This window comes from Myotis lucifugus, unplaced genomic scaffold, assembly GCF_000147115.1.
Source record: "Myotis lucifugus unplaced genomic scaffold, Myoluc2.0 scaffold_347, whole genome shotgun sequence".
Lineage (NCBI taxonomy): Eukaryota > Metazoa > Chordata > Mammalia > Chiroptera > Vespertilionidae > Myotis > Myotis lucifugus.
In genome coordinates this window covers 402,107-421,754 of record NW_005871395.1, presented here as the reverse complement: position 1 = coordinate 421,754, position 19,648 = coordinate 402,107, and the positions used below count along the sequence as shown (strand labels likewise).

The 19,648-nt window shown below is 38.7% G+C and overlaps 1 protein-coding gene and 2 pseudogenes across 3 annotated transcripts in view; 2 read left to right on the top strand and 1 right to left on the bottom strand.

Moving 5' to 3' along the window:
- Nucleotides 1-19,648, top strand: part of FKBP5 (FK506 binding protein 5) — a 109,313-nt gene that overhangs the window by 36,035 nt on the left and 53,630 nt on the right. For 2 of the 3 annotated variants that reach the window (XM_014466593.2, XM_006101245.3), the window contains exon 2: nt 17,801-17,926. In XM_014466593.2, the coding sequence (XP_014322079.1) occupies nt 17,822-17,926 (105 nt within the window). In that variant the 5' untranslated portion in view covers nt 17,801-17,821. Of the gene's footprint in view, nt 1-14,927; nt 14,951-17,800; nt 17,927-19,648 lie in introns of those variants that run through there. The other variant, XM_014466592.2, reaches the window with a different exon arrangement.
- On the bottom strand, nt 1,676-2,158 carry LOC111828381 (annotated as a pseudogene).
- On the top strand, nt 8,283-8,367 carry LOC111828385 (annotated as a pseudogene).

Here is a 19,648-nt window from a genome sequence, read left to right as displayed (position 1 = left end):
TGTGTACCTAATAACAGAGCTTCAAAATACGTGAATCAGAAACTGATAGAACTGAAAGGAGAAATTGATCCACAATTATAATTGGAGATTTCAGTACCTTACCTCTCAATAATTTAAACAAGTAGACAAAAAAAAAATCAGTAATTTAGATTAAAGCAGCACTATCAACTAATTGACCTAATTGACATTTACATGACATTCTACCCAATACAGCAGAATATACATTCTGTTCATTTGCACACAGAACATTTACTAATATGGACCACATTATGGTCTAGAAAATAATGTCAATAAATTTAAAATTAAATCATAAAAAGTATGTCATCTGACCAAAAGAAAATTAAATTAAAAATTGCAGAAACATATCTGGAAAACCCCTAAATATTTAGACACTAATACATTTTTAAGAAACTCATGGGTCAAAAAAAATCAAAGATTAATTTAGAACATAATTATTGTACTTATTGAAATGAAAACAACATGAAATTTGTGGGTTATAGCAATGCAAGTGCTCAGAGGAAAATTTATAGTACTAAATTAGAGAAATAAGGTTGCAAATTAATGTCCTCAGCTTCCACCTTTAAGAAACTAGAAAAAAAAATGAGCAGTTTAGCCCAAAGTAAGCAGAAAAAATAAGTTAAAAAGCCAAAACCATTGAAATAGAAAACAGGAAATAGTAGAGAAAGTCAATGAAATAAAAAGCTGGCTTTTTGAGAAGACCAATACTGATAAGCCTAAATAGCCTGCTGGATTAGCAAAGAGAGAAGACACAAATTACCAATATCAGGAATGAATGCAGTTGATTAAACTGCAGATTCAATAGTTATTAAAAGGCTAAGAGAATTATATGAATTACTTTATTCCAGTGCATTCGATACTTAGATGAAATGGGCAAATTCCTTGAAAGACATAAAATAACAAAGCTCATTTAAGAAGAAACAAATAACCTAAATAATCCTATATCTGTTAAAGAAATTGAATTCTCTCAAAGAAAACACTGGATTCGATGACTTCCCTAATGAATTCTACCAAACATTTTAATAAGTCATAATACCAATTTTACACAAATTACTCCATAAAATTGATGGGGGGGGGGTGGGGGGGGAGGAGGGAGGATACTTCTTAAACTCATTCTATAACACTAGTGTTATCCTGATACTAAAACCAGATAAATACATTGCAAAAAAAGAAAATTACAGACTGATATCCTTCATGAACATAGTTGCAAATTTTAAAACAAACTTTTACCAAATTGACTGCAGCAACATATAAAAAGGATAAAATACAATGACCACATGGGATTTGTCACAGGAATGCAAGGTTGGTTTAATGTTTGAAAATCAACATCATGTACCATGTTAAAATGAAAAAGGAAAAGCATATAATCTACTTAGTAAGTGCAGAAAAAGCATTTAACAAAATCCAACATTCTTTATTGATGAAAACTTTCAACAAATTAGAAGTAGAAAGGGACTTCCTCATCCCGATAAAGAATATGAAAAACCAATATCTGAAATCATATTTAATGTTGAAAAATGAATCCTTTTGTCTAAGATCAGGAACAAGGCAAGATACCCACCTGTCACCACGACTATTCAGTATTGTACTGGAGTTTCTAGCCAGTGCAGTCAGATAAGAAAAATAAATAAAAGCATCCAGATTGGAAGGGAAGAAGTAAAACTCTTTATTCACAGATGATGTGATTACTATAATTATTTTTGGAAAGCTACTAGAACAATTAAGTGCACTTAGCAAAGTTGTAGGATACAATATCAATATAGAAGAGTCAGTTGTATTTCCTTTTTCTTCTGTGGGCAGATTTTATTACACAGGGAATGGGGCTCAGTCCTTCTTGCTTGCTGTCTTCCTCATGATTGCAAGGACATTGCTCAGCTCTTCTCCCTTTCCCTTGATATAGATGTGTGTCCCCACTGTTTGCTTGATGCATTTTAGGGCCCTCTTGTCCTTCAGAGGCCTTTCTCAGTTCTGTGGTGTGCTGCTCATAGGAGGCAAAGCCACACACCTCTCAGATCATGTCCTGCAGAACTTGGTGTGCTTGGTGAGGCACCCATGGCAGTGACTGCCTCGGCTTGCTCACGTTCTTGGTCACGTTGTGGCCCTTGTTGAAGCCCATGGCCATGGGGTAGTGCAGAGCCATGGCTGCTGCTCAATGGATGCCACGGTGGAAGGACTTAATTACCTTTCTATATACTAGCAAATGAACAGCCAGAAGTTGAAATTTTAAAAGAATATCATTTACAGTAAAATAAAAATATTCAATACCTAAGGAAACATTTCATAAAACGTGTAAGAACTATACACTGGAAGCTATAAAATATTACTCAGAGAAATTAAGGAAAACCTAAATGAAAAGATATGTGTTCAAGGATTGAAAGACTCATTATGGTCAATTTTCTCTAAAGCAGTGGTTGCCATCCGGTGGTCTGCGGGCCACGTGGTCCATGAGGTCCGAAAGGGTGGCGACCGCTGCTCTAAAGATACAGATTCAGTACAATCCCAATCACAATCCCAGATGGCTATTTGTAGAAAGTGGCAAGCTGGTTTTAAATTCTCTATGGAAATGCAAAGAACCTGGAATAGCCAAAACAGTTTTGATTAAGAACAGAGAGGACTTAACAATATCTGATTTCTAAAAATTATATCTATAATAATCAAAACATTGGTATTGGTATAAAGATAAACAGATACATCCATGGAACAGAAGAGTCCAGAAATAAATATGGTCAATTAATTTTGAGTATGGTGCCATGACAATTAAGTGGGAAAAGGTCTTTTCAACAAATAGTGGTAGAACAATTTGATATTCATACAAAAAAACAGCAACAATAAATTCATACCCTAATCTATATCTTGGCATCATATGTAAACGTTAATTCAAAATTGATCTTAGATCTAAATGTAAAACTCAAATCTATAAAATTTCTATAAGAAAATATTTGTGACTTTGGGTTTGGTAAAAATTTTTAAAGTATAACACTAAAAACATGATTTGCAAAAGAAAATAAATTAAGCTATATCAATATTAGGAATATGTCTTCAAAAGCCATCTTTAAGAGACTAAAAGGACAAGCCATAGACTGGGAGAAAATAGTCTCAAATGTTTCTACTCAGAATATATAAGGAATTCTGAAAACACAGTAATTAAAAAAACCACCTAGTGCCCAGCTGGCATGGCTAAGTGGTTGAACATCGACCTAGGAACCAGGAGGTCATTGTTTGATCCCTGGTTAGACATATGCCCGAGTTGCAGGCTCGATCCTCTGTGTGGGGTATGCAGGAGGCAGCCGATCAATGATTTTCTCTCATCATTGATGTTTCTATATCTCCCTCTTTCTTCCTCTCTGAAATCAATAAAAATATATTTAAGAAAAAAGAAAACAGCCCAGTAAAAAATAGGCGAAAGATTTGAATAGACCCTTCATCAAAGAAGCTATATGGATGGCAAATGAGTACATGAAAAGATGATCAACATCATTTGTCATTAGAGAAATACGGTTTAAAACCTCAATGATACCACTACATACATATTAGAATGTCTTCGGTTCAAAAGGCTTACAGTACCAAGTGCTGGTGAGGATGAGGAGCAATGGAAACTCCTACACTTCTAGTGGGAATGCACAATGGTACAATCACTTTGGAAAACAGTTTGGTACTTTCTTAAAGACTCAAAATGTACATCTACCCTGTGACTTAGCCATTTCACTCCTAGGCATTTATTCAAGATAAATAGATGTATAAGACCACATAAAGATTTGTACCTAAATATTCACAGCAGCTTTATTTGTAAAAGAAATTAAAAACAAATGCATCAATAGGTAAATAATCAAAATATGCATCAACAGGCAAACTTGGCACTGTCTTCGTGCAGTGGAATAGTACTCAACAGTAAAAAGGAATGAACGATTGATACACCCAACAATGTATTTGATTTTCAATATAATTTACCATAAGAGAAAGGAGCCATGGGGAAAAAGACATGATTCCATTTATTTATTTATTTTTTTAAATATATTTTATTGATCTTTTACAGAGAGGAAGGGAGAGATAGAGAGTTAGAAACATCGATGAGAGAGAAACATCGATCAGCTGCCTCCTGCACATCTCCCACTGGGAATGTGCCTGCAACCAAGGTACATGCCCTTGACTGGAATTGAACCTGGGACCCTTCAGTCCGCAGGCCAACGCTCCATCCACTGAGCCAAACCGGTTTCGGCGACATGATTCCATTTATATGAAATTCTGTAAAATACAACTATTTAGAAAGCAGATCAGTTATTGCTTGGAGATGTGAGCTGGTGAGGGATGAATTATAAAGGGACACAGGAAACGTTTGTGGGTGACAAATATGTTCATTATCTTACTAATAGTGATGGCTTTATGGATATATATACGTGTCAAAACTTACCAAATTGTATACTTTATGTATAGTTTATTATGTTAAGTATAAGCCACTAAATCTATAAAAATATTCATGTATGTTCAACATTTATAACATGCTGTTCAAATTTTGGAATTATGTAAGGAACTCAGAATAATTCTTTAAATACTTTTCCAGTGATTAAGTTTGATGAGGTAGGAAAACATGTATTGTGTATACCAAGTTTACCTAAAATTTGAGCTTATTACAAAACTAGAGGCCCGATGCATGAAATTCGTGCAAGAGTAGGCCTTCCTTCCCCCGGCTGCCAGCAGCAGCTTCTGGCAGGCACCCAGGACCCGGGCTTCCCTTGCAGCCCTGGCTTTGTCCGAAAGGACGGAAGGACATCCGGTCTAATTAGCATATTACACTTTTAATTTTATAGATTGAGAAACTAAATGAATGTTCCAGTTTGGGCTTTCTGAAAGGCTGAGAGAATTTTCAGAATGATAAGTACCAAATGTAAGATTTAATTTTATTGTAGGTTAGAATGCTGTTATCCAACTAGATGATCTATAATAATAAAAGCACAATATGCTAATTAAACTGGATGACTTTCTGGACAAAGCTGGGGCTGCTAGGGAAGCCCAGGTCCCGGGTGCTTGTTGGTGGCCGGAGGGAAGCCCGGGTCCCGGGTGCCAGAGGGAAGCTGGTGCCGGCAACCGGGGGAAGGAAGGCCTACTCTTGCATGAATTTCGCGCATTGGGCCTCTAGTAAGTAAATAAAGGGAGAGAAAAACAAAGGATGTTGTAGAGCCCTAAGTATAAAACGGAATAAATCAACAGAACTCTAGGCTTGGGAGAAATTCTTATGACCTTGATTGGATGACTAGGTATCTACGGTAGGTAGAATAATGGCTCCTTAAAGATGTGTACATCCTAATCACTGGAATTTGTTAATAGTTACATTATAGAGAAGAGAGGGCTTTGCAGTTGTGATTAAGGTTAAAGATTTGGAGATGAGATTATCCAGAATCACCCAGATGGGCCTGACATAGTCACAAAGAGACTCTTTTCCCCCAGTGCAGGTCATCTTTTACTAGATGTTAGGATATGAAAGGATTAAGAGGTCATTGGCAAAGCTCATGGTCATTGTGGAGTCCACACTGGGCCCTCTTCAGTGGTACTTGCGTTCCCCTCATGTTTGAGTTCCTTATAAGAATGGCAGTAGCTGAAAAACATGGAAGTTGCTCCCTTTCTTCACATTGACATACTTGTTGTGATATTGGTAGTAACCTCTTTGAAAAGCTCCTGAAACTCTCCAGCAATGTTGTTAGGGGTGAAATCCCACATCAATATCAGCTTGGTAGCTCCCCTAATTTGACATCTATGAGTTTCTTCTCCTTCACTGGTACTACTGACTCCATCTTGGAGTCTGGGCTGTCATCACACTGATTCTTTAAAAACTAAAGGAACTTTCCCAGCTGTGTTCAGTGGGAGATGTGACTGCAAAAGAATTATCAGTGAGATGCAATATTGCTGGCTTTGAAAATGGAGAAATAGGGCCATGAGGAATCTGGGTGGCCTCTGGAATCTGGGAAAGGTAAGGAAATAGATTCTCTCAGGGCCTCACCTTGCTCTTAGCCCAGTGAGGTCCATTTCTGACTTCTGACCTCCAGAAGTGTAAGACATTAAATATGTATTATTTAGGCCATTAAGTGTATGGTTATTTGTTACGGCAGCTATAGAAAACCAGTATAATATCTAAGGGGCGGTGGGGGGGGGGGGGGTAAAGCTCAGAATTAGTAATGTTTGCCAAAGGGTTGCAATGGAAAGTAAACTCTTTAATACCAAAATAACTTTTTCCATTCCTTGAGAGTTGTTTTTCCTTCTACATTTCAAACCTCATTTTCCCATCAAGTAAAACATGTATTTACTAATTTAAAAGTAATTCTAAATAGAAAATATTAGCATTAGAATAAACCTTAAATATCATTCTAGCCAACCCCCTGAAATACACAGTTGGAGAAACTGAACGAGGGTCAAAGATTCCATAGCTACTTACCAATAGATCTCAGTTTATATTTAGGCATGTTTTAGTGTTCTACCACATACACCCTTTAATTAGAAATTTGTTCTGGAGCTGTGGAATATATGAGTCACTTCAAGAGGGTGTTTACTTAGTGAGATAGACGAATCTTTTTCTAGCTGATAGAATTAATTTATAAGATTAACTTGTCACCTTTGCAGGCCCTAAGAGCCTGACCTGGAATAGGTGAAGTCAGTCACATTTACAAACTTCACTGGTCAGTAACTAGATTTTCATACAGGGGAAGGTACCAACTGAGAATGGAGAAGTTTGAGAGATGGTAGGAAACATAAAAAATAAATCTTTATTTCTTCCTGCCTAGAATCTGTTATAGCCGAATAGATTTCACTTGTCCCTAGACTTCTCCCCAAACTCTAAGTCTCTCCTGCAATGGAACACCCACTGGTTCTCAGAACCCTATGCCCAGACAGAGGCTCTGGTCACCAAGCATGAGAGCAGCACTCTCTTCCTCTCTCCTCAGTCCTGATTCTTCTTCTGTCCTTTATGCTTATTTCTTTTTTTTTTTTTTTTGGCTTAAGCTAAGAAATATATTACCTTACAGTTTTGAAGGCTGACACGGGATCACTGGGCTAAACTCAGTGTCCGCAGGGCTGCGCTCCCTTCTGCACGCCGTAGGGGAGAATCCATTTCCTCCTTCTGCCCAGCTGCTAGAGGCTGCCCACATTCTGGGGTTCACGGCCCCTTTCCCCACCTTTAAAGCCAGCAGCATTGCATCTCCCTGTCTTTCCTCGGCAGCCACATCTCTTTTATCCTCCCTCTTTCACTTTAAGGACACTGATTGCATTGGGCCCACCTGGATGGTCCAGGATAGTCTTCCTATTTTCATGTCAGGTCATTAAGGATCTTCAGTCCATCTCCATATTCACAGGTTCCAGGGATTAGGCCATGGGCATCTTTGGGGGGAGAGGGTATGCTTATTTCTATAACTAGAGGCCTGGTGCACAAAAATTCGTGCACTTGGGGGGGGGTGGCGTCCCTCAGCCCAGCCTGCCCCCTCTCACATTCCAGGAGACCTCAGAGTATGTCCTACTGATGGCTTAGTCTGGCCTCCCTCTGGGGAGGTAAGCGGCCGATCAGGGCAAGGCAACGCCCCCATCACACCTCTGTTGCTGCCACTGCCAGCTGCCGCAGCTGCCTGAACCTTGTCCCTGCAGCCACCGCAGCTTGCCTGAGCCTCAGGCCCTCACAGCAGCAGCCACCATCCGCAGCTTGCCTGAGCCTCGGGCCACCCTGGCAGCGGCAGCCACCATCCTCGGCTTGCCTGAGCCTTGGGCAGCAGCTGCAGCTTTGTCCGGATGGACGTCTGGAATGATGTCCGGAAGACATCTGCCCTAATTAGCATATTACCCTTTTATTAGTATAGATAGGGATTTAAGTGGCTAAGGGTTTGTTTACAGAACCAAAATGATGTTCTTGTACAGTTTTTCTCTTGGACATATAATGGAGCTTGGGAAACATAGTGAAGCCATGTTTTAAATTTGCTTAATTTATATTACAGTGCTTTAATGAGAATATTATAAGAGGATGCAATGTTATATGGAATATTTATGCTAAGTTAGTTTCTTCTGCATTCCAGCTCTCTGAACCGTCTCTTCCTCCAGTTGCTAGTTAATGTATAATGCCTGAAACTGCAAATAGTACCAAACCCTGCATAGACTTGTGTTTTTTCCTATTCATATATACCTATGATAACATTTAATTTGTAAATTAGGCACAATAAGAGATTAACAACAGTAACTAATAATAAAATAGAATAATTATAACAGTATACTGTGATAAAAGTTACGTGAATGCGATCTTTTTGTAGTTCATAAGCGTGATGATTGGGTGTTCATGCTTTTGTGTGAGATGTACAACTTTGGCACATTATCCGTCTGATGTAATAAAAAAAGAAAGGTATGTGAATGTGGTCTCTCAAACTTTTTCACTTAAAGGAAGCAATTTATGACTTCTCTTTGGCATATCCCAATTGCCAGCATTGCTGTATTGTGCTTTGGGGCCATTATTAAGTAAAAGAAGTGTATTTGAACACAGGGATTGCGGTACCAAGGCAGTCAATCCGGTAACAGAGGTGGCTACTAAGTAACGAATGGGAAGCATATACAATGTGGACATGCTGTACAAAGGGAAGAATTCGTTCCCAGGCTGGATGAAGCAGGATTATGGGAGATTTCATCATGTTACTCAAAACGGTGTGAAATTTAAAACCTATGAACTATTTGTTTCTGAAATTTTCCATTTACTATTTTCAGATCACAGTTGACTGTGGGTAACAAACCGTGGAAAGCAAAACTACGTTTAAGGGGGGACTGCTGTGTTCAGGGATTGACAGCTAGGTGTGGTCCTCTGTTCTTGACTGCCCATGTTAATGCCAAACTAAAATAATAAGATAAATCTGCTATGTGTATGTATGCACAGACATACACTTTTAGTGCACTTCTGAGATACATTACCTATGCGAGGGTTTCTTAATTACCACTCCTGATTAGAACAGAATATTATTTTTATAGTTGAACATTCAGGTACCGTGTAATTCTCCAGATTAGATTTTTCAGAGTAGATTTAGAGAAGGAATATAGTCCACTGGTAATATATTTTAGCACTGGTTGCTCAGAGTGCCTGGCATTTTGCCAGCTTTATATTGACTGCTTTTGGAAATCACAATTCATTCCAGTGTTTATTGAGTGTCTGTTGTATGTCATTTATTTATACTAGATTGTGGGGGGTACAAAAGTGAATAGGATACATTCTCCACCTATATATACAGTCTACAGACCTTTGTCATATGTTACCTTGCTGGCTTATTCTTAGAAATCATCATCAGACTTGGAATCAAACTGTTTGGCCCTAGTGAATCAACCCAAGTTAATACCCCTCTGACACAGGTAGGAATTAATTTTTTTAAATAAAAAACATGAACAAGTAGTAGAGACTCACTCCTATTGTCTTCACTTTTATAAAAATTTAAGTAAGTTCCATGGAAATAGAAATTGTTTTGTTGTTTACACTGCATCTCCACTGCCTAGAATATACTACCTGACACATAGTTGATGCTCAGTAGATATTTGCTGAATGAATAGGTGAATGACCCCTTATCTTTCAACTTTCAACTTATATGTCTCCTCCTTATAGTGTTCTTTCCCCGCGTTGGCTACCCGATTCTTTTTCTTCTTTTTTTTTCTTTTTTTTTATTGCTTAAATTATTACAAAGAGTATTACATATGTCTCCTTTTTTTCCCCCCGCCCTTGACAATCCCCTGGCCTCCCCTACCCCCCAGTGTCTTATGTCCATTGGTTATGCTTCTATGCATGCATACAAGTCCTTTGGTTGATCTCTTACCACCCCCCCTTCCTGCCCCCCCCACCCTCCCCGGCCTTCCTGCTGTAGTTTAACAGTCTGTTCGAGGCAGCTCTGCCTCTGTATCTATTATTGTTCAAAAGTTTATAATGGACTCTATTATCCATGAATGAGTGAGATCATGTGGTATTTTTCCTTCATTGACTGGCTTATTTCACTTAGCATAATGCTCTCCAGTTCCATCCATGCTGTTGCAAATGGTAAGAGTTCCTTCTTTTTTACAGCAGCATAGTATTCCATCGTGTAGATGTACCACAGTTTTCTAATCCATTCATCTACTGATGGGCACTTAGGCTGTTTCCAGATCTTAGCTATGGTGAATTGTGCTGCTATGAACATAGGGGTGCATATATCCTTTCTGATTGGTGTTTCTGGTTTCTTGGGATATATTCCTAGAAGTGGGATCACAGGGTCAAATGGGAGTTCCATTTTTAACTTTTTGAGGAAACTCCATTCTGTCTTCCATAGTGGCTGCACCAGTCTGCATTCCCACCAACAGTGCACAAGTGTTCCCTTTTCTCCACTTCCTCTCCAGCACTTGTCGTTTGTTGATTTGCTGATGATAGCCATTCTGACAGGTGTGAGATGATACCTCATTGTTGTTTTGATTTGCATCTCTCTGATGATTAGTGACTTTGAGCATGTTTTCATATGTCCCTTGGCTTTCTGAATGTCCTCTTTTGAAAGGTGTCTATTTAGGTCCTTTGCCCATTTTTTGATTGGATTGTTTATCTTCCTTTTGTTAAGTTGTATGAGTTCCCTATAAATGTTGGAGATTAAACCCTTATCGGTGATAACATTGGTGAATATGTTCTCCCATGTAGTGGGCTTTCTTGTTGTTTTGTTGATGGTTTCTTTTGCTGTGCAGAAACTTTTTATTTTGATGTAGTCCCATTTGTTTATTTTCTCTTTAGTTTCCAATGCCCTAGGATCAGTATTGGTGAAGAAATTGCTTCGGCATATGTCTGAGACTTTGTTGCCTTTGGATTCTTCTAGTATTTTTATGGTTTCCCGTCGTATATTTAAGTCCTTTATCCATTTTGAGTTTATTTTTGTGCATGGTGTAAGTTGGTGGTCTAGTTTCATTTTCTTGCATGTATCTGTCCAATTTTCCCAACATCATTTATTGAAGAGACTGTCTTGATTCCATTGTATGTTCTTGCCTCCTTTGTCAAATATTAATTGAGCGTATTGGTTGGGGCTGATTTCTGGGCTCTCTATTCTATTCCATTGATCTATATGTCTGTTCTTGTGCCAGTACCAGGCAGTTTTGAGAACAGTGGCTTTGTAATACAGCTTGATATCTGGTATTGAGATCCCACCTACTTTGTTCTTTCTCAGGATCGCTGCAGCTATTCGGAGTCGTTTTTTATTCCAGATGAATTTTTGGAGAGTTCGTTCTAGGTCTGTGAAATATGCCGTTGGTATTTTAATGGGAAGTGCGTTGAATTTATAGATTGCTTTGGGCAGTATGGACATTTTAATGATGTTGATTCTACCAATCCAAGAACATGGTATGTTCTTCCATCTCTTTATGTCTTCCTCTATCTCTTTTTTCATCGTCCTGTAGTTTTCTGAGTAGAGGTCTTTTACCTCTTTAGTTAAGTTTATTCCTAGGTAGCTTAATTTTTTTGGTGCGATGGTAAATGGGATTGCTTTTTTAGTCTCTCTTTCTGCAAGTTCACTATTGGTGTATAGAAATGCCATAGATTTCTTGGCATTAATTCTGTATCCTGCTCTTCTTCTTTTTTTAATCCTCACCTGAGGATATGCTATTGATTTCTTAGAGAGAAGAAGGTGGGCGGGGAGACAGACAGACATCCATTGGTTGCATCTCATATCTAACTGCCCCAGCCAGGGACCAAACCCACAACCTTTTTGGTGTACAGGACAACGCTCCAACCAGCTGAGCCACCCAGCGGGGGCTGCTTTCACTTCTTTTGGTTATATACCTAGGAGTGCAATAGATGGATTATATGGTAATTCTATGTTTAACATTTTGAGGGACAACCAAATTTTTCCATGGAGGCTCTGCCATTGACATTTCCACCAGCATGAGGGTTCCAATTTCTCTACATCCTCACCAGCATTTCTCGTTTTCCCATTTTTGGCAATAGCCATGCTAATGGGTATGGTATCTCATGGTGATTTTGATTTGCATTTTCCTTATGACTAATGATTTTGAGTATCTTTTCATGTGCTTATTGGCTATTTGTATATCTTCTCAAAGGTTTCTTTTTTAAAGGAGAAAAAAGATGAGCATGTATAGGATTGTTCATCTCCTCATTCCCACCCCAATGTGGAGGAAAGTAGGTAAATATAAATAGTGTGCAGTTTTATATAGTTGTATTGTCTGTCTTTATATTTGATCTGGTTTCCTCTGCGTGCATACTTATCTCTTTTGTGTACATATGTCTTGTCTACAAATAGATAACTCCTGACTGCCACTACTGTGTTACTGGACTTAAATGGTTGAGAAAGGTCTGGCGTTGAAAGTAAATGAGGGCTTTCCAGTTCATCCTTACATGGATATTTTCAAAATTAGGATGCATTTGTATTGCATTCACTTCCAAGCCCTGGTATACCTCCTTCTTGTGTTTTCTTTCTTTCTTTTGTGTTTTAGTTGTAGGAGGCTGAAAGGCTTTATGGCCCAGACATCTGTGGTACTTAGAATGGTGCTGTCATTTTCTATGCTTCTAACAAAGTAGGCAGTTCCTGTATTCTTTTTTGTGAAGACTCTCTTGTGAGGACAGTATAGTACAAGATACCGACTGATATTTTAGCAAAGAGGATAATATTTAACACAGTAAATAATATACACGGGAAATTAATGGAAAAAGCTTTAAAGTGACTTTTCATTTGGGGGAATATGACAATTTAATTATGTTAACTGTCGCTTTCAGTGTACTGTTGATGAAATTTTAAGCGTATTCTCATTTTTCTGTTATGTCTCAGGTGTTTACTGACTGGCACATTGGAGAGTATGTGCTTATCTAGCATGTCCATAACAGAAGGAACTGCACGTTCCTCTCTGCTGTACTGGGTTGCAGTTTCTCCCCTTCGGTGGTTCAGAACAGCGAGTTTTATCATAGATTAATATCCGTAGCTACATAGTGATTTTAAATCCAGAATAAACATAGGTTAGAAAAAAGAAAAGGCTCTCTTAAGAAAAAAAAGGGGGGGGGACTTCTCAAGAAGTAGATGTGTCTTACATGTTCTTAGGAATCATCTGTTTTTGCTGCCTTTTTTCTTTCTTTTTTCAAGTTAGTTTTAGAGAGGAAAGGGGAGAGAGAGAAACGTCAATGTGAGAGAGAAACATTGAGCGGCGGCCTCCCACACACGCCCTGACTGGGGATTGAACCTGCAACCTGGGTATGTGTTCTGATCAGGAATCGAACCCACAACCTTTTCGTGTACCAAATGGCGCTCCAGTTAACTGAGCCACCCGGTCAGGGCCTGTCTTTTTTCATATAATACTAGATCAAAGAAAAAGTTGCTTTTTTAAATAATTTATTTTGTTTGCTTACAAAAATTTATATCCCAAATGGCATAACTGGAATTAAAGAGAAATACTGGAAAGTTCAATTTATTTCTTTATTCTTCCACATTTATCTGTCTTCAAAAGTTGTTTTATCTTTGCATTTTAATTACTCATGTTACCCCTCTTCATATGGATTCCGTTTTACTCAGAACTGTTCTCTGAGATTATGAAGAATACTTGCATTGCATCCCTTGAAGTCGAGATTGAAGAGCAAATCAGCTTATACAAGTTTTCTATTTATTTGAACTTTAGAAAGCCATTATTTCCAAAGGGCAGGGTTAGGACCCACAATAAAATGTTTTTTGATTGATAATACTTGCATTAAAAAATTGAGCTGATCCAAATGATGAACATTCAAAAGAAAAGCATTGCCTTTGGATGTATTACAGACATGCTTTCTCGGTGCTTTGGTTTCGTTTTTTGCAATATTTGTGCTCGCACATGCTTTTTCTTAAATGATTGGAACGTAAATGGCAGACTTCTTGTGACATCTCACCCTAAATACTTCAGCATATGTCTCTGAAGAATGAGGATGTCGTTCTGCATAAGACTACAGTACTGTATCACATTCTAGATTCTAGAACAGCCGTGGGCAAACTACGGCCCGCGGGCCGGATCCGGCTCGTTTGAAATGAATAAAACTAAAAAAAAAAGACCGTACCCTTTTATGTAATGATGTTTACTTTGAATTTATATTAGTTCACACAAACACTCCATCCATGCTTTTGTTCCGGCCCTCCGGTCCAGTTTAAGAACCCATTGTGGCCCTCGAGTCAAAAAGTTTGCCCACCCCTGTTCTAGAAGCTAACATTATACAATAATAATAGTAATCTAATATGCAGTCTGTTTTTCCAAATTTTTCTAATTCTTCCCCAAATGTACTTCTATAACTTTTGTCCCCTAATCCAGGACCACACATTGAGTTTGTTGTGTCTCTTTAGTCTCCTTTAAACTAGAGCAGTCCCCCCGCCACCGCCCCCACCTTTTGTTTGTTTGTTTATTAGTTTTTTGGTCTTTAATGATATTAACATTATTAGGAGTCTACGCCAGTTGTCTTGTAGAATGTTTCACAACCTAATTTTGTCTTTTTTTCTTGGTTAGTTTCAGGTTAAGCATTTTTGGTAGGACTTTTCATTACTTCACATCAGAAGGCATAATGATATCAGTTTGTGGTATTATTGGTGATGCAGAGCTTGATTGTGATGTAGATCACTTGTATTAAGGGTACATCTGTCAGATCACTTCATTGCAAAGCCCTTTTTCCTTTTTTTAATAACAAGTCAGCTGTAGGTTCATGCTTTGAGACATGGGACTGCCCTATTCCCTAATAACCTTTCACCTGGTGGTTTTAATTTGTTTATTGATTTAATTCAGGATTTCCCTTGGGGTTCTATTGATGGATCTGTGAAGCAGCTGCTCCTCTCCCTCTCCCATCCTACCCCAGTGTGTATGTATTTTTCCAGGGATGTAATCCATGACCTCCAAAATAGTTAAAAGATTTTACCTCTCGTTTTAGAGGTGCCTTCTACAAGTTTCTGTGCATCAGAGAAGTCTGTTCTAAGAGGTAGGTTTCTAGGCACTGAGACTAAGCCCTGTTCATCCACTTTTCCTAATTATCAGCCAAGCATCCCATGCAATCAGATACTTAATTTTTGTTGTTGTTTGTTTGAGAGCGCTTTGTTCTGGCCTTTCCCTTATCCTGTGCCAAGCATTTGGATCTTTTGTATTTGGCATAAACTGTACTAGAAGATAAAGCAAAAGAGGTTAGCCCCTGGTTTTTGGTGTTCTCTTTGAGATTTTGGGGGGGCAGCAAAATTTGATTTGTGTCTTTGTTGACACTGAAATAAATTTAGGTCAATTGGAAATGAGTTAAAATACTACAATGTAGTTTTAGTTGTTCTGAGACATTTTCACAAGTGTAAAATAGCTCTTTTTGACTGTGTAGGGAAGAAGATCCAGCAGGTGACTTTAGGAAGCCATGCATTCATTTTTAGCCTATTATGGAAGAGCTATAGAAGTGACTAATTCTTGACTTTCCCTGCTCAACCAGGAGAGCAGTATGGAATTAATCATGGCAGTAACTAGTGAGGTGTGCTTTGTTTCATCTATTAATTAGCCTTTGGTAGCACTGATTTGCCTTGCATGAAAAAAATGTCCATCATTTGGGTGACGGATAATACTAAGAGCTAACATTGGGATAGTAGACTTTTTTTTTTTAATATATTTTATTGATTTTTTACAGAGAGGAAGGGAGAGAGATAGATAGTTAGAAACATCGATGGGAGAGAAACATCGATCAGCTGCCTCCTGCACATCTCCCACTGGGGATGTGCCCGCAACCCAGGTACATGCCCTTGACCGGAATTGAACCTGGGACCTTTCAGTCCGCAGGCCGACGCTCTATCCACTGAGCCAAACCAGTTTCGGCGGGATAGTAGACTTTTAAAATACACACTATCCCCAGCTTGTGTGGCTCAGTGATTGAGTGTCAACTTATGAACCAGGAGGTCACAGTTGATTCTCGGTCAGGGCACATGCCCAGGTTGCGGGCTCAATCCCCAATAGGGACTGTGCAGGAGGCAGCCGATTGATGATTCTCTCTCATCATTGATGTTTCTATCTCTCTCCCTCTCCCTTCCTCTCTGAAATTAATAAAAATATATTTTTTAAAAATACACATTATACCATTTAATACAGAAGATCACTCTGTGAAAGTACATATTGCTGTTATTCTACTTACACAGGCAGGGGAAAAAGGCTTATACGAAGTTAAAGTAGCCAACATCAAATAGCTTGAAAGGAGCTCCAAATTCTTTGTCCTTTCTGTCTTACTAATTTGAAAGGTAGAGACATTCTAAGGAATCTATCTAATAATAGGATAATATGCAAATCGGTTGGGATGCCGTCACATAACAACCGATCAGCAGGCTTCGTCCCCGCCCCCTGCACTGCCCCAAAGACATGAGACTCGCGTCCCCACCCCTGGCAACAGGCCCGGGGACATGAGGCTCGAGTCCCTGCTCCCCTGTGCTGGCCCGGGGGTCCGCAGGCACGTGGAGAGGCCCCTCCGCCGTGGGCCCAGCCAGGGGTTCGCAGGCACGTGGAGATCTGCAGGCCTCCGCTGCGGCCTAGCCCGGATCTGCAGGCCTCCCCCAGCTCCAGCCTACCTCTTTGGGGCAATCCATCGAAGAGCCCTGGATGGGTGGGCGGGGCCTACCTCTTTGGGGCAATGGATTGTGGGGCTCCCGCACTGTGACAGGGCACAGGCCAGGCTGGGTCCACCCTCCCCCGCCCTGAGTGTACGAATTTCATGCACCAGGCCACTAGTCTATATATAAACAAAAGTATAGCCCATGCTCTCAAGGATCTTTTAAGTCCAACAAATCTGTTTTATGAATATGTTTTAGACAGCAAATCAAGGGAAGAGCTAAGGAAGTATAGAAAAGGGCAGACCACCACCAAGTATAAGGTCAAGGTTGATATGCTAGAGGGAGCATTTGAAGGGGGAAAATGTTTGGGGAAGAAAAAGAATGACAAAAGCTTGGAGATAGGAAAGCACAGGGATTGTTATGGAAGAGGAATTGGTCTGGGTTTGGCTAGAGCCTGAGCTGCATTTTAAAAAGTCAAAGAAAGTAGTGCACGCTGGACCTGAAAGATAGATTAAGATCAGACTGTGAAGGACCTTGAATATCACGCTAGGGAAGAACCTCATTCTGTAGGTTTTTTTGAGCAAGAAATGAAAGATGTGACTCTATAGAAGACCTAATAATAATCATAATAAATGGTTATATTTTTAAGTTCTGATTCAGTGCTAATCTCTTAACATACATTTTCTTACTAATGTCTCATAGTAACTGTGTGAGCAATGTACTGTGTCCATTTTACAGATGTGAAACTGAAGCTCAGTGTGATATTAAGTTTGCAAGTATCAAACAGATATTGCTGGAGCTAGGACTCGGGCTGGGATCTGTCAGCTTCCAAAGCCTGTTTATTTCCGATAATGATTAGATTGACATTTCTCTTACCAGATCACTTGATAAGTTCTTAATTCTGTCAAGAATATGGCTGTAGGGAAAGGATGTTTTCAAAGTTCTGAAAGCACTGGTTCTCAAAGTGTAATTATGTTAAGGAATATAATCACTACCAAGCCTATTTTATACTGCTGTCTAATTTGGGACCAGAGCTGGATGGGAAATTGAAGAGTTGGATGATGTATTTACATGCCTTATGATATCAACATGTGCTCATAGTCAGTGTTCTTTGTGGGGTTTTTTTGTTTTGTTTTGTTTTTCATTGTTTAACCTTATTGCCCCTAAGTAAATCTTAGGTCAGGTCATAAATGCTCAGTTACCGGGAGCATTTTATGATGAATAAGGAAGTGATATTTTTCCTAAAATATGTTTCTTCTCAACAGGTTTTCAACTTATAAAAGACAATGACTACTGATGAAGGTGCCAAAAACAATGGAGAAAACCCAGCAGCAGCTGTTGCTGAACAGGGAGAGGATATTACCTCTAAAAAAGATAGAGGAGTATTAAAGGTGAGGCCACAAGGATGAATGATATGAAGGGAAATTTACTGTTTTGAAAATCTTGTGTGTGTGTGTGTGTGTGTCTGTCTGGAGGTGGATAATGTTTACTGAGGCTACTAAGTGCCAAACATTATGGTTAAATTCTCATTTCATTCATAACTTTATTTTTAATCCCAGATTATTGATGGTGAAACTGAGGCCCAGACGAACATTACAGATAAATTATTATTTCATAGCTTGAGGTTATTTATTTATTTTGTTATATATATATTTTAAATCCTCACTCGAGGATATTTTGCCATTGATTTTCAGAGAGAGTGGAAGGGAGAGAGAGAGAAAGAGAAGAAATATTAATGTCAGAGAGACATCAATGGGTTGCCTCCCACACTCACCCTGACTGGGGCCAGGGATTGAACCCAAAACCCAGGCACATACCCTTGACTAGGAATGGAACCCATGACCCTTTGGTGTGAGGTCTAAAGCGCTAACCATTGAGCACATGGGCCAGGGCTTGAGGTTTATTTTTAATCCCAGATTATAGATGGTGAACTGAGGCCCAGCTAGGTAAATTACTTGCCCAGTATCATATGTATAAGTAAATGCAGATCTGTGGTTCAGGTCCAAGTTATCTGACTCCAAAAGGCGGTTTCTCTTTTCTAAGTGTATACAAATGTGTTATTTTAATATAATGTTTCAGTATACTAAATCTAGCCAATAACAATTTAAAATACTTTTTTAAAGGAAAACAAGAAATATTTGCAAAGTTCAAAAGGATTCATTGTTTTGTTGTTGTCACCAAAGGATATGTTTATTGATTTTTTTATTTGAGAGAGAGGGAGAGAAATATTAATCCGTTGCCTCTAGCACTCATCCCGACTGAGGATTGAACCCTCAACCTTTTGGTGTATGGGCGACAGACACTTCAACCAGCTGAGCCACCTGGCCAGGCAAGGGTTTGTTTTTACATACAAATAGTGTTCCAGTGTGTAGTAAAGATATTTTTTGAAGTTCATTTCACTTTTTGAATTAGCTTTCCTCCTTTTAAAACACTTTATATTTTTTTCACTCTGTAGTTAAACATTTTTGCATGTGTTATTTTTTTTGTTGTTGTATCTCACAATGGTCTTGTAAGAAAATCAGTACCTCTTGGTTCTTCTATTTATATATGGAAAATAGATATTTGTAGTCCATATAAGTGAATAAACAAGCTGAGAAGTTAAATGACTTTAGTCATATTAATTTCTCTTACACTGTTGTTATATATACAAGTTTTGTGTAATTATTAAATTGTTTTGCTGAAAAGATTATCTTATACATTCTAAATATTACCTCTAAGCTGAGTTTTGATATTTTCTTGTGTCTGCCGTAACAAACCAGGATTTTTTAATTTGTTTTGTCTAATGTTGCTTTTGTGAATGAATGCTTTTTCTGTGCCTGAATCTCTCCTGAATATGCATGTTTTACTATTAGCTTGCTGTGTGCCAAGCCAAGTTTTGGAGACTTGCAACTATAGAATAAGGGTTTTATGCTGTTGGTTTTTATCATGATACCTTCTTTCAGATGGCTTCTCAACCTTGTGGCTATATGAATTACTCATCCCAAACTCCACTATGCTCTTTGAGACAGTGTGATTCTGTAGGCTGTCCTCAGCATTTCCCTCCTCTTTCATCTTTTCAGAGCACTCATCAGAGAACACAGTCCCCAACTCGCCTCAGGTTCTGCTTGCTCTAG